The sequence below is a fragment of the Osmia lignaria genome, chromosome 14 (genome assembly GCF_051020975.1).
Source record: "Osmia lignaria lignaria isolate PbOS001 chromosome 14, iyOsmLign1, whole genome shotgun sequence".
Classification (NCBI taxonomy): Eukaryota; Metazoa; Arthropoda; class Insecta; order Hymenoptera; family Megachilidae; genus Osmia; species Osmia lignaria.
In genome coordinates, this window is record NC_135045.1 from 2,466,365 (window position 1) to 2,481,330 (window position 14,966).

General features: G+C 41.9%; 1 protein-coding gene across 25 annotated transcripts in view; it reads right to left on the bottom strand.

Moving 5' to 3' along the window:
* The window catches only part of LOC117607241 (discs large 1), a 371,089-nt gene that overhangs the window by 78,371 nt on the left and 277,752 nt on the right, over positions 1–14,966 (bottom strand). For 23 of the 25 annotated variants that reach the window (XM_076692125.1, XM_076692133.1, XM_076692131.1 and 20 more), the window contains one exon: positions 10,735–10,770. In XM_076692125.1, coding sequence (XP_076548240.1) covers positions 10,735–10,770 — 36 coding nt within the window. Of the gene's footprint in view, positions 1–2,418; positions 2,613–4,162; positions 5,243–10,734; positions 10,771–14,966 lie in introns of those variants that run through there. The other 2 variants (XM_076692141.1, XM_076692140.1) reach the window with 2 other exon arrangements.

A 14,966-nucleotide genomic window follows, 5' to 3' on the forward strand; every position in this document is an offset into this window, starting at 1 on the left:
GGGTACGGGACAAGCGTGTGCAAGTTATACGATTCAACATTCGGTGCACAGCTCGCCGAGGTTTGCAACCACCTCCGGAAGGTCGACCAAGGGAGGTCTGCGTCTGACAGGAATAAGAGAGACGTCAAACTCAGTGGTTCTCAATTCCAACAGCTAATAATGTATTTTTCTTTTTCATTTCATTTCCCCTTTAACAAATACTTCAAAGAAGTCCGGAGGAAGACAGAATTCTTTCGCATCGTCACTGTTTCCTCAGTTATCATTCGTGATCAATCAATTTGCTTACGTCGCCTGCTTCGTCAGCGAAAGAACAGCTGTTCACGAGAAGGTTATTTCTCAGTACGTTTTCGCAACACGCGACGAAATACTTCTGTTTCTGCTAAGTGTCCCTATCGAATTGCAATTTGGTTTCGCCTCGCGACTCTTTTTCAGCTCGTTCGAGAGATGCAGTCGAGCCTGCAACTAGCACGTATTTTCTTGCGAAGGTCGTGCCGATACCCCGTTTACGTGTATGCGCATTGAAACGCACACAGTGTTCGAGAATAATAATATACACATAGGACAGGGCTTACATAAGATCACGGTCTCGTTGCTCGCGAAACGCTTCCCGCAGCGGATGAGAAGATGTAACGTACGCGACGAAGCACCTCCGGACGTGGCGAGAGTCACTCTGATTCTCAATTGTCCGTTAATCCATGTCAATTATCACTGACCTGTTTATCGTGATTTCGTAACGCTTATAGCCTGCCGCTTGTATACGCAAGAACGTGTCAACTGGGTCGGAATAACCTTGCGAAGGAACGTTATCGAAGCGGCGCAACGCAACTGAATTAAATGACCAGCAAATATACATCATTCCCCGATCGTACGTGTACGCGATTCGAAGTAGGAAATAGAGCTTACACGTAATCGAGAAGAATAAAAATCGTATCTATCGTTCTTTATGCAAATGTTCCATCTACACGAAACTGAGATCGTTTGGTAAAGTGTGATCAGAGGACCAGACGTTTATTCAAACCTTTATCAAGTTAGTGAATGAGTCATCCTATTCGCGTTTAGTCTTTAAAGAGCTTGCTAAACTCCAAAATTAATTTAACCCTTGATCCCGTCGTTTTGAACCCACCAATGTACACGTGAACTTCCTTAATAATTGGACCTCCAATGGTTAACGCGCTGATATATCACTAGATTTATGACATTTTGCATATGACATTTTTTGTTCAAAGTAACTTACCGAACAAGTGAACAAAGTTTCTTGAACAACTTTCGTTCGGTATACAACCGTTGCTTGCGCGTTTAACGCGGGAACATAAACTATGCTTAGGACGCCTCGGTGAGGGAAAATTTCGCCGCCAAATTGTTTTGGCCTGTGCCGTTTCGCAAACTCTGTTCCATGGAAAAGCTCCGGTTGAGCCTTCGGTGTCCTGGTTGACTTAGGACCGACGAAGCAGCTCGGACGCGTGAAAATCGGCTGCCAATGTAAACTACACGCTTACAACGCTCGATAAAGCTGACTAACAGGCCGCTGATTTGGCGAGGGTAAACAAACGTCGACCGTTCTGGATTTTAATCAGATTCACCTGCTTACGAGAGGAAAGTTTATGTAGAAATATCGATCATCTGCTATCATGAATCTCCGTATGAAAATTTCTAAGAAAACGTCAGAAATTGAACGCTAAACGGAAGCTGAAGTATTCCTCGTCTAATATCATCATTTTCTACGCTGCTGAGTAAAATTTTATCGAAAGTTAGATTAAATTGTACGCGGTGTAAAAGTCGGCGAGTGCAGTGGGAACAACTGCAGCCACGTTATTTACGCGGCACGGTTGCTCCCTTAGTCCTTCGTTTCTTCGTGCTTTATCAAACGGTCTCAGGGCCTCTCGGAGTTATTCCACGTTTCCTTATCGTACGAAACGTTCGAGAAATCAAGGAGAAAAATGCTACTATATTTTTCAACGGTAATTCCCTAACATCTTTTAAATTTTGCAATGTTCTCGGTACCCTCGTCTATCTCCACTTTTTCCCGCCTTTTTTTCTTTTCACTCGAAAGCGATTATTTTCTGAGTACTTTCTACTCTGGTTACCAATAAAATTATTATGCCTAATAACAGATCACTGATCATCAATAATAAACGTTAATAATTCCCCCCTTTTTCGATGTTTATTCCGCGATATTTGTTTAAAAATACGTGGGAACGAGGACGATTCGACGGGATGAAAGAAACGAAACGGTGAACGTTTCTTTTTCACAACGTCCTACGCTAGAATGCTTTGAAACGGGACGCGAAAGAGTCGTAGGCGATGACCACAAAGCCACCGACCGCGTTCTGATGCTCAGAAAATCGTCTAAAATAGAATAGCTGGCGAGAAGTGACACGAAATTCGTGACACTGTTCTCTAGAACAACAGTTGACTCACCGAGTCTAGGTTGAACAGGCTCGAGACCTTCTTCAGGAACCCGTCCTGCGACTTCTTCTTCCTCCTGGTGGTCATCCTCCTCTCCTTGGATCGATCGCTTCTCGATGTAAATTAATCCAATTAATCCGCACGCTCAGATGCAACCGAGCCACATACTTTTCTCACGGAACTCGCGAAGCCACACTTCCCCGAAACTAACAAAGACGCGTTTTCCTTTTTGAAATAAATCTTTCACGCGAATTAAGACGGTTCGCGTGGAAGGAATCGTGGCGGAATAAAATGATCTAATTTACAAATTTTCATTGAAAAATCGTTCGATGATATAAAACGAAGTTTATTATTTGAGATAAACTGGGCGCCGACAGTGCGCTGCCTTTTCTACCGCAAAGCTTTTGCACGAGAGTTTAATGCACTGTTGCAACGTGAATGTACCTCGGCCGCTTGAACTCAATCTAACGAGGAAACACGAGACCCATTGCATAGACCGGTAATTTTATATGCGTCAAATACACGATAGATTTCTGAGCTGTGATTACGGTGACACCGAGTCCGTATTATACACCGCCGGCGGCCTATTTCTTGCGGGGGCCCGTGCCACGCGTTTATATCTCACGCAAGTGCAACCTAATTGATAAAAAAACCAGGGACATCGGCCTGTCCTACTTAGGTCGGTTAACCCGAATCGCTTGGCAAATAACGTAGGAAATTATTCCTCTTTACTCGTCGTCACGTGCTGTCGCTCGACATTATGTAATACGTAATCGGTAATGTCGATCGATCGTCGTCTATGGAGAATTTAAAATCCTTTAAAATAGAATTGTTTTACGAATTTGAATAGCAAACACTAGTTAAACCGTTCGATTCTGGTCGTTCGTGAAAGAAAAGGATGATAAAAACGTGTTTTTTTTCTAGCTCGACGATCACGCTATCGGGTATTATGCACGGAAAAGCAAAGTACGAGCAAAGGTTAGTAGATGTTCCGTAAAGAGAATGCACTCTCCGGTTCGACCGGTGAACTGCACGCCCTGGGCGATCGATCAGTGAAAGTATGGAACCTCCAAGTGGCACACGAGCCTCGTCCAGCTTGATTATCTGTCGATACACTACGAACGCCGTATGTTTTCTTTTCACGAACGACAAGTCAAAACTGATTCCACCGCTCCCACGAAAACTGTACACAAGCTTCTCCTCTTACGTAGCCGAGCACACTGAACGTGTTTGTATATACGTGCGCATGTATACTATAAGGCTACGTTCATATCTTAAACAGGTTGTCGGTTCGTCTCGCTCTAGTGCCCGCGAAGCGTACTCCTGTGCAGCGTACCACGACGAATGACGACGCGGATAAGGAAATTCACAATTGTGAGTATACTTCGATTTCCACGTGGGACATAACCCTTCACGCGCATACGCGATAATCTCTGTTACTGTTTTACCGATACGATCGAAACGTTCGATTTACCCGCGGGGAATGGATCGATTCTTTGAAAGTGATAGATTATAAAAGATCAAGTATGGTTCTACGAATAAATATACTGTTATATCTTGTCCTTCGAACGTACCGCCTGCGCGCTTAATGACAAGAAACGTTACGTAGACTTTCTAGTAATTCGTATACCGTTATATGCTTGAAAAGGCTCGAGGGTACCTTACTTCCCAAATGCCACGTGTTCCTTCCACGCTGCCCGCCAAAAAATAATAGATAACGAAATCACCGTTTCAACAGGGTGAAACGTCACTTTACCTCGGATAGAAGATCACTGTTTCACAGGCTGGCACATTTAGATGATAACGTAACGGAGCATATGTCTACCACTGGTAGCGGCACTTCACTCTTATTCGGGGTTGCTCGAAAATCACCGTGTATCAAGATGCTCCGACGTACACGATTCTCGCATTCCATGAGAGACACCGACGCCACTCACACAGCTATAAAACAGGTTGCTCCTCTCTTGTCCGTCTCTCGGGTCGGGAACGAATTTCTACCGCCAATCGGGCCACGATATATTTTCTCCGTGCCAACACGTACGGGGAAAGAAACAAAGGACGTACGCGAACGCGAATGTCAATATGTACACGACAGTTTCTCGCTCGTATAAACAGATTGCACTTCTCTTCGTATCCACCACTTCTTTTCTTCTGTTTACCGTCTCATCGACCCTTCCACCGTTTTCACTCGTAGCTACGTGTTCGTGTCGAAACGGAACACCCGGTGGCGCGAACCACCATAGAGGTTAGAAACTACACTCGAAGAAAGTTTTTCGTCGGCCCGTTGTCAAACGTCGAACACCAGACGTTGTGGCGTTTCCCGGACGAGTTAGTTTCCGTGATACTTCGTGCAGGTTCGCATGACACGGTTACACGACTATGCTATAACGCTGATTAAAATCAGCGACGCACCGGTTGGGAGGTTAGGTCGCCACGGACGCCTCCTCCTCCGCCTCTCGGCCGCTTTCTCTCTCGCTCTTCGATCCACGATTGCACTCACAGAAGGAACGCGTGGCGTCGAAACAACGAAACGTTTTTCCCGCCACGTGGTGCACACACGTATCCCACGAATACCGATTAAACACTGCCGGCCGGAGATCGAACGAGCCACCGAAAATAATACGAGCGGACACGCAAAGAGGTGAAACGTCAAGAGCTCTCGTACGCTTTACGGAGCTGGCCGTGGACGGGCCTCTTGCTTGCTGACGTCATCGCTCGGCCGCCGGCATGAACTTCGCTGCACGCACGGAGAGTGCCGAGCCGAACTTGGCCGGATCTGCACGAACCTGCACGATCGTCCTCGCCTGAACTGTTCTGGGCGTTATCCAAAGAAATTTTTATTCCGATTATTATTTCATCTGTGTAAAACAGAGTTTTTTATTATTAATGTTCTTTTTTTCAATTCAAAATCTACAATTACGTAAAATTCATGAAACTCGGACAATGAAATTGTAAAATTCTTCAAGCGCTGCTTTCTGGTTCCGCTTGAGCGAATCGGAACACTACCTTGCTCAAAATTTAAACTACCTGTCATCTATGTATTAATTATTCGATGTAATTCAATTATAAAATAAAATTCTATGTTTCTCAATTTCAATAATAAATTTTTTAAATAACTGAAATGAATTCGATCCTTTTCCCCGTAACGTTATGCAGATTCTTGTTCCTGCAAGAGGTCGTGACCCCATCAGTTTTTTTTATTCATTATTTCAAGTAAAAAATGACCAACTTTGTACGAAAGTACTCGCATTCTCTGCCGCATGCCTCTTATTTTTCCTCTCGTTCTCTCCTGTATTTCCTTCTCTTCTGCCTGGTACGTACTAACCGTACAAAAGACGTTCGTTCCTCCGGCGACGTGGTTTCGTGCCAGGCCGATCGTGCGAGGTCGTGCCGCTGATTCGTGCTCGAGGGAAGTTGAGGTAGATACGAAGATACCGCTTCGGGCATAGTCGTAACGATACTGGGTTTACACGAATTTCGAAAGAGATACCTGTCTACTACTTTTCTTTTGATATGGTCTTTCCTATCACGGATTAACTCTTGTACAGGCAACTGGGTACACACCGAAACATTAATATCAACAAACCTTTAGTTTGTAAGCGTAAATCGATGTAAACATGTACAATCGCGTGCAGATTAGGGTTAAAAGGCAATATAGTAACATATTATTTATGTCACTATAAAAAGTTCGATGTCTCCCTAGGATTTTTCACGGTTCCCGCATCGTACACGCAATAATTGAAGCCACTATTTTTAGCATGTGAAAATAAATAAAACATTGCAAAATAGAGTTTCTATTCAAGGTTCCAGAGTAATCAAGATTCAACGGCCGAAGGTGTTGCAACACGGTAGAGAAACCGATGCCTCGATTCGGTAGCAAGAATGCAGGTATATTCGTCTGCATTCGTGGAAATTCTCCTTTCCCTTTCAACCTGTTCCGTAATTGGTGAAAAATGTCTATTATCGCTACGTTACACTAGCACTGCACCCAACGATGGAATGAAACAGGGGGGAAACCTCGTTTAAACCTAATCTCTCGAAAGTCATGAAGTTTCTTTGCCGACCTCATCCCTGTTTATAAGTTAAATTATTTCCAGGCAATTTTTGCGAATTAATAGTAGCTTTATGCAAACTTTATTATTTTTATACATCCCACCGACTGTTTATGAAAACGTCGGAAGTCTCCTGTTTTTCAAGCAACCGCTTAAACTGCTTCTGATTGCTGTCGGAAAATAAATACACTTATAGCTGAAAGCGGTCAGCGCATTCATACCGAGCTTTTTTCATTTTTTGTTTTCCTTCCAACGCTTCGAGCTGCATGACCTGGAAACTTAAACGAAATCTTTAGAATTTCTGGGGAGGCAATTCCGCGCTACGGTGGTGTGTTTCGCGTGTTGTCATATGCAACCGTGCCACCGAGTCGCCGAACAATGGCAACGTTTAATGCTGTCTGGCTGGTTGCAATTTGCATTTCTCTAACGGGCTTCTCTTTGCTTTGCCGAACGAGCATCGCCAAAATCGCGTCGATGCATCGAAGCCCACCCTAACGTTTCCGTAACGCTCCTTTGTGCGACCCTTTGAGTCGATTCCCAAGCAAATTTCCCTCTGGCCAAACCGGAAATTGCATGCAAGTGGCTCGAACTTACATCCTGTAAACTGGCCGACCGAAAATTGATTGGTCAATCGTCAGGGCTGCCGTAGCTACTTTTCTATCGAACGATCGTGAAACTTCCTACGATCCGATCCGTCGAATTTCACGGAAGACAAATACGATCCATTGAATTAGATGGAAGACAAATCTGATCCTGAATAATTGAATATACCATTCACTTAAGACATAGAATCAGAGAAGTATTGACATACTAAATGATAAATGAATTTATTGAAATGAACACAGAGATTGAAACTGTAAGAGACATCTATGTATTGCAGTGGTTGTACAGTAAACTCTGTCGATAAGCTTGTTTAAAATCTCACAATCAGAATAAAAAGGGTACAACATGTAGATTAATACGAATTAGTAAATAATCTACCATCTAAAGCGTCACCTATAGAAGAACGGAAAAAAAGGGCTAAGGAACGTGTGAACAAAAAAAAAACAATACTAACGCAAAAACAATTGGTCTTGTGGTTTATTGCGTCGAACATAATGGGATCCAAGCTGAATGCCATAGGAGATGCTGGTGCTTAATTAGTGCGTGTCAGGAACCGAATGTCACGAGTTGTTCCATTTTCTTTGTCGGATTTTTTTCAGAATTCGTTTGCCCGCGGTTGAGATCTCAGCAGCCTCAGCAACCTTCCGTACGACCCTGGTAATGAGAGACAAAAAAAAAAAAAAACAGAAGAGGACAGGAAGTTAGCTACCGAACACCCTAAGGCTTATGGTAATCTCTCATAACTGGAGTGGCTCATTTGCGGCGAAAGTCACGAATGCTCATCGAGGAGAAAGAGAAAGACTGAACAAAAAAGAAAGGGATAAGTGGAGAGCAATGCGAGTAGGAGAGAAAACGAGAACGAAAAATGAAGGTGGAAAAAAGGAGGGCGGGTTTATGTAATTGGCATTAAGCCCTTCCCCGGAGTTAGTCATGGCAATACACAGCGTGTAAAAAGGGATTTCGGTTTTTTAATACCCTGAAAATGAATAAAGCACCCCGCTGGAATAATAAAGTCTAGTGTATTTACAGAGAAAGCTGAAAAGTGGATGTATAGCCCAACTTCACCGGGTTATTTCATATAATATCTAAAACGTATAAATTTCCCTTTCATTAAACACCAATTATTAGACGTTTAATCTTGAAAATGTTTAAACACCAGAGAATTTAACGCCTGACAGACTGCAAACCCATTGCACCAGCGAATGAAAGTTTCAGCGATCACTGAGCAAACATCTCATTTCACTGAAATATTTAACAGTTAATGCGCTTTCGAAATTCTATCCTAATATTTTGAATATTCTTCCAGAGACCATTTTGCAGAAGATTCATTAACAAGCAAGCTTGTACATCAGTGGTAAAGGTGTGTGTAGAACGATTTCATCCAGATCCGACGATGGTAGACGCGGAAATTCGATCTGCATCGGCATTCGACGATTCCCGTGGGAGTGCACGTTCGCAAATCGCGACGAGATTTTGTTCAGAGTCAGTATTTTATCGGCACCGTACCTTCGACAGACTCCTTTTTCCATCGGACAAGGGAATTATTAGGTAAGATTTCCCGAAAGGGTTTCGTGAAAGCAGGAAAAGCTACAATAGGGAAATGCCTGTACAATACAACAAACTTATTTGCATTATTCCGTGTAGAATAAAATAACTTGAAATTTTTGTACGGAAGAAAATTTGTCGTAGTATCAAAACTTGCGTCAAAAGAAAATTAAAACCATAAACGCTCGTCTGAAGGATTTAGCTTAAGAGAGTTTTCACGAGACAGGAAAGAATCTCGGCACGAAATTGTTCGCCGCGAACAAAAGAGGAGAAGGAGTGATCTACTTTGTATCGCTACAAAGAGAATAAAGCCGGCTGAAGGATGGCGTAGTGGGTGACGTATTGTGGATATTCGAAACAAGAAGATGGAAGATGAAACAGATCCTCTTTAGAGAAGACACTATTGAAAAACTGGTATAGTTCGTTCGAGTGCCTATGGCAAGAACCATCGACTGAAACTCGATTCTTCGAGATGCTCTTCAACGATACGAAGATCACGAATATTGAAATTCACCGAGCATCAGCGCTGTGAATATAAATTTTTATTGAATCTATTTTAAAATCCTATGAAACAGAATCCTAAGAAATTAAAAATATTAGAGCCCTTCGTTTGAATTGTTATTCAAAAGGAAAAATATTTAAATTCTTATTAAATTTTACTTGTTCTCTTCAAGTTTCGCAAACCTCTTCGTCAAGATAAACGTCAAAGAACCGGTACAAAAATACTCGAGTAGTTGAACTTCTTGATAAAGAGTTCTACGGACGACCGAGTCTACTCTGGTATCAAGCTTTAATGAATCTTTTTAAATTCACGACGTGCGTTTCCTAACCACTTGGTCTCGTAGTTTTCTTCAGGTTCGCTCTTCTTGTTCCTTACCCGTACCGCTGTTCTACTACCGTAGACCAAGACGGTATTGGCATATCAGCAAGAGGCATAGCCCCGAGGCGAGAGTAAACCCGATTAGACGGTACACTAAATCTCATTCAACCAGCTTTCATTGTTAAGTGCTCCCGACGTCTTTCGTTTCTCGTAAAAAGCATTCCACAGGCGCGCTCAATTGCAATGCAACGCCACGTCTCGCGGAAATCTTTTGTTTTTTCTCCTTGTTTAAGAAATTTCCGTGGTTTTCCTTTTACAGCGAAATAAACGAATAAGTTGAAATTATTTTAATAGGTATTCTTATTTAATTTGCGATTCTCGATAGAAATTCCAATGGGAATCGATACATTACATCAAAGGCTGCGATCACAAAGTTCTACCTTCGAGTCAGAGACGTTAACATAAATGTTGCAACGAGTTAGTGAACTTGGCAATGAACGCGTTTCACAACGGAAAAGATGGATGTAAATAGGCGGCGAATCCGATTGGCAAGAGAGTGCATCGATTAATGCCTAAGAGGCACTCTCTACACGAGAGATATTCCGTGGACTGGTAAATATTTTCACAGGCGTTTGCTGTAGCGCCGACTAATCGCTGGTAGTTAACGAGGAACGTTGCAACCCTGATGCACACAGGTCGCTGCAACGAACCCGTCATTAAACCGCAACGCCCTTAATAACGAAGAGGTGAAGTACACGTTGGAACCGCGTAACCAGATGGTAAGAACTCGAATCGTATGCATCACTGTCATGCAAATTGCTTTCGCCTCCCCTCGTACTCTCTTTCACCGTTACCGCGTTCCTCTTGCTTGATCGTTTCTATGTAACTCCTGCCAATACTCCCGGGAACACATATGTACGTAGACATACGTAAGTTCGAGTACGATTTCCTCACTCGAGAATAGATTTTCAGATTGCCTGAATTCGTTTCTCATTCATCACGATCGATAGTTTGTAAGGGTTAAATAATCACCAATCATGCTATTAACGAAACACTTCTGTGTTAACACTTTATAAATCAAAGTTCAAATTAATCAGACGCTAAAATGCATGCATTACTTTGAACGAATATTTGCTAAAAATGTTGTTAAATTGTGTACATAAATAAAGTAAAATAAGGTAATAAGACACAGTATGGTAATTAAAGCGCGTGTGACGTGTAGAAAAGAGGAAAGAGCAAAGCAGTATCATGCTTGTACTTAGAACAAAAGCAAAGCAATGTTAATAATCGTAAGCCATGAATGCTTACCTGGTCCCCGTCGTGCCCTTGCCAGCTGTCGTGACTCTGCAACAAAAATAATGATACCAGGTTAAAGTGGAAGTATAAATTACTGAAAAATACGTTGGTTCAGGTAAAGTTTTCAACGCCTTTCTTTTCCTTAGGAGAGCAATATCATTTCGCGTCTTTATTACAGCAACGACAAGCAGCAGTATCGGTTGATACGTTGCTGACCAACGTGTATGCGATTTCTGGCAGAATTTTACAGTGTACCGATGCCAAATGTGCCGGAACCTATTTTATTTGCGGTAGGACAAAGAGCTGGCGCCGAATCCACCTGTGAACCGACCACATCGTCATCCAATTTTCCACTCTACTATCCCGACCCTGCAGTACCGAGATTTATATCCCGAAATTTGCTCTACGCTCATTCCCGTCACTGCATCAACGGATGATCGAGAAAAAGCAGACCAACCGAGAGATATCAAAATATCCAAATTTACAGGACCCATTGATTCCGGAAAATATACACCGATAGGATCACATTCACCGTAAAATTAGTGATTTTCAAATTGCAATTTTACGCGGATATAACTTAATGGATGACAAGATCCATCGTGTCACTGCAAGCAGTTCGTGTTACCTTTTCTTTTCAAATAAACTTCGTTACAGTTCATTAAATGGGTGTAAATAATATCGCGGACTGTATAGGTAGCTATTTTATCGGACCCTGAGGTCGACCAACGTCGGAAGTATAGACGGCGGTTGCTGGGTTAATGTTCAACCTCCTCGTTAGATTTATGGCGGCAATATATGGAGCATTGCGCCCGTGCGTGGCTGCAAACTGATCGAAATGCAGCGTTCGTTCTGACACATATTCGATATTGTGCGCGAAATTTTCAAAAGTCTATGTCCTGATTTATTTTATCAAAGGTATTTTGCGTTTGATTAACCTTAATCGATTTCGATACCATTCGATACGGTATGAAAATTAACAAGTATCTCAGCTGGATCGCTAGCAATGGCAAAATGAATAGAGTAAATGTTGCGCGTCAAGCGGAGAAGTTAATTTTATTATACCATGGTCGTTAGGAGTTTACCTTGCTTATCTTACGAATTTGCATGAAGGAGGAAGAATAGAGGCTCGGTAAAGCGTGTAAGCTGGCGATAACGTATCGCATCCTAACGTGCAAGGTACAGTGAACACGATACAAATACGACGAGGAAATTATTCCCACGACGTGGGGGTCGATACCTCTCAACCAGTTAGTATCAAAATCCCATTACGAGACGGAAGCCATGCCTCGAGTAAATTCGATGGCTCAGTCAGGATAATACCGATATCAATTTCGCGTCGTCGAAGAAAAACAGACGTCGTATAAACTTGTCTGTGGCTTTTCCAGACGTCGCGTTTCAAGGGATTCGCAAATCTCACGGTTAAGAATACACGTTATGATCGCTAAATAATAAATCGTCATCTACTTTACTATTTCTTTCCTTTTTATCCCGTCGTTGAATACATTATAAACAGATTGAATAAATATTTCCAACTGTTAAAGACAAAAGCAGAACAGGGGGAGGATTGTTGTTCCAGTAGTTGGCTAAGCCAACAATGAAAGATTAAATCGTTTAATTAAGTTCAACACTGCGTAAAACTTTGGGTGAAAGAGCGAAGAACTACCAAACGAAGATTAAAACCGGACGGTGGTGGTACTGTTTTGCAGAAAGCGTAGGGAAGCAATGTTTAATGAAATATCGGTTTTCCATTTTGTTAACGCTCAGCCATATTTTCGTATAGATTCGCAAAAAACATTTTCAGTTTTCCTCTGTAATATTACGTTTCATATAAACAATCGGAAGTACCTTGGAATTTAAATGAAATTATCGTATTACATGGCGTTTGAATTTGCACGGTAAACTGGTAGACTGAGTTTAATTAATAAAATTTCATTGGCAAGTAAAGAGAAAGAAATAAGTGGCCTGTATTAATTAGATTTCGTCGGATATGTTTTTAATCACTGTTCTTTCAACGGACGGGTCTGCAAAGGCAATCCTTTCGAAACTTAATTGCAAAGTTGCGAGCCGAGCAAATTGGTACATTCGTAACTTTCGACAACCACGGGAATGATACCTAAACTAACAACTGAAAGAACTTTTCTCGTTTGCGATCAACTTTGTCTCCGCGGTGCTTTACTTTAATTGCAACGATCTTATTTACATTGTGCTTTGTCCTTTGCGCGCATCACCGGTCGTCCAATTTTGTCCTGTCCCTATTAAATCTCCTCTAATAAACAAACTTCTCGATAAATCAGAGAACTTCGACTGGATGCATAACGTGATTGGTAGGTATCCTTATTTTCCTCGAATAATAAAAATCATATAAGATGAGTTGGATTTTACTTTTCATCATCGAAGAAACGACTTCTTCTTCTCTCTTTATGGATCGTATAATGGTTTCAAGTGAAGCCAGTACACGGTAGGGAGCGTCATCGTTGGAAGATATAAAAAAAACCACTTCCCTTCTAACGACTTCCCTTTTTACATTTTATTAGCACCCTTCCTCCTTCGCGTCATTTGATTTTTTAACTTTTAACTCACATGCTTGCGTGCCTCGCATAAAAGGTGCAATTTTATACACGAGTTTTAATATATTATCGATAACTTTATTAACTTCTTATCAATTTTAACCCTGACATTTTAAGTAACATTGATATATTAATTTTGTAAGGTAACAACGCGGACCATATGGCGGAGAGAGAACATTTTTACAGCGATGAATTCAAATTCGACCAATATAAAGAGATTTTATAGTAGTGACATTACGTTACGTAGGAAGTCGTTTTCCGTTGGTGAAAAATCGTCGAGATTTATTGGTAATAAAAGGAGCTATGACAAGGAGCAGAGGACAGGATAGGAGCGCAGAGGGAAGGGCTGAAATTCACTAAGGGATGAGAACGGATATGCTTTACCCGAGGTAGCTAAACTTACGAGCCACTCTCTGCTAAGTTCTAAGACCACAATTTAACGGCTGAGGGAATTAGATCGTCGATGTCCGAGCTGCCAAGAGATAGGCTGTTAAATATCGTTGTTTCATTCGGATTAAAAATGCAATTATTTGCAAAAGTAAGCAACCTTCGAGCTTACATCAGAACATTAAACACATCCTTGAGTCGATCCGAGATCATTTCATCCTCTAAATGTACCATACGTAGGAGGGTCTCTTAACGCTCAAGAATCCAGCTTTATCCTGTAAAGTTAGTCTCGCACAGATGGGCCAAATATTCCCTTAGAAACTATGCGACCGCTGACACGTTCAAAGGAATGCGTCACTGGAATTTATAACGGATCTATTAAGCGCCTTCGAAGATCCTTTTCGTTAAAGTCAAAACCTACAGAAATGGATATTTCAATCGAAGAGAAATGTCCAGGATATCATGCTCCATTATCTCGTTTATGGTCGACTGATCGTCGCAGGAAAGAAACAAAAGCGTTTACTCGTCAAAGAACCAAGGAACTTTGATCGTTCCCTCGTCCATTGAAATTTCTGCGACATCATCGAGTTGCACGCGTTCGTTTGTACGGAAATCAACGGCTTCGATAAAAAGGATGCTAATGAGCCGAAAGAGTTCTCTTCTCGGTTAAATTGCGAGCCAATTAAAATTGTTTATCGTAGTTGCTAAGCGGCCAGGGTAATTCTGCCTTGTAAAAAGTGTATTTGAACTGTGACACGCGACTTGGGGCAGCCGTACCATTTTCGTTATGTCAATGGAATTTCAAGAGAAGTTGGCAAGCAACTCGAGGCTTAAACGTCGGCGATTATCTTGGAATTCACGAGATCTCGTAAATTCACTTTTACAAAGAGCAGTGAGAAAGTTTCATCTTGCTCGATGGTGTAGTGCAAGGAGAACGGTCAAGGAACGTTATCACCGCTTAATTATAAACACTCGACAATAATTAATACCGGCGACAGCCACGCCTAGTGCAAACACCCGAATTGTTCATCGAGGTCAGGAGGATCGTTACTCGCAGCCTCTGTTCCTCTAAATTATTAACTTATCTCGTTTCGAACGCTCTTCTTGCCACTTCACCATTCAATTATGTAAGTCGTTAGACGAGCCTGCTGCGGCGTTATAATTGGAATGCCGGAGAACAATCGACGATATCAATTTATCATGCAACAAGAACTGTTTCAATTTTATCCGACAATTATGTGGAACGCCTCTATCGAGGCAAGAAATTGAAACGAGACCTACCGATTTATC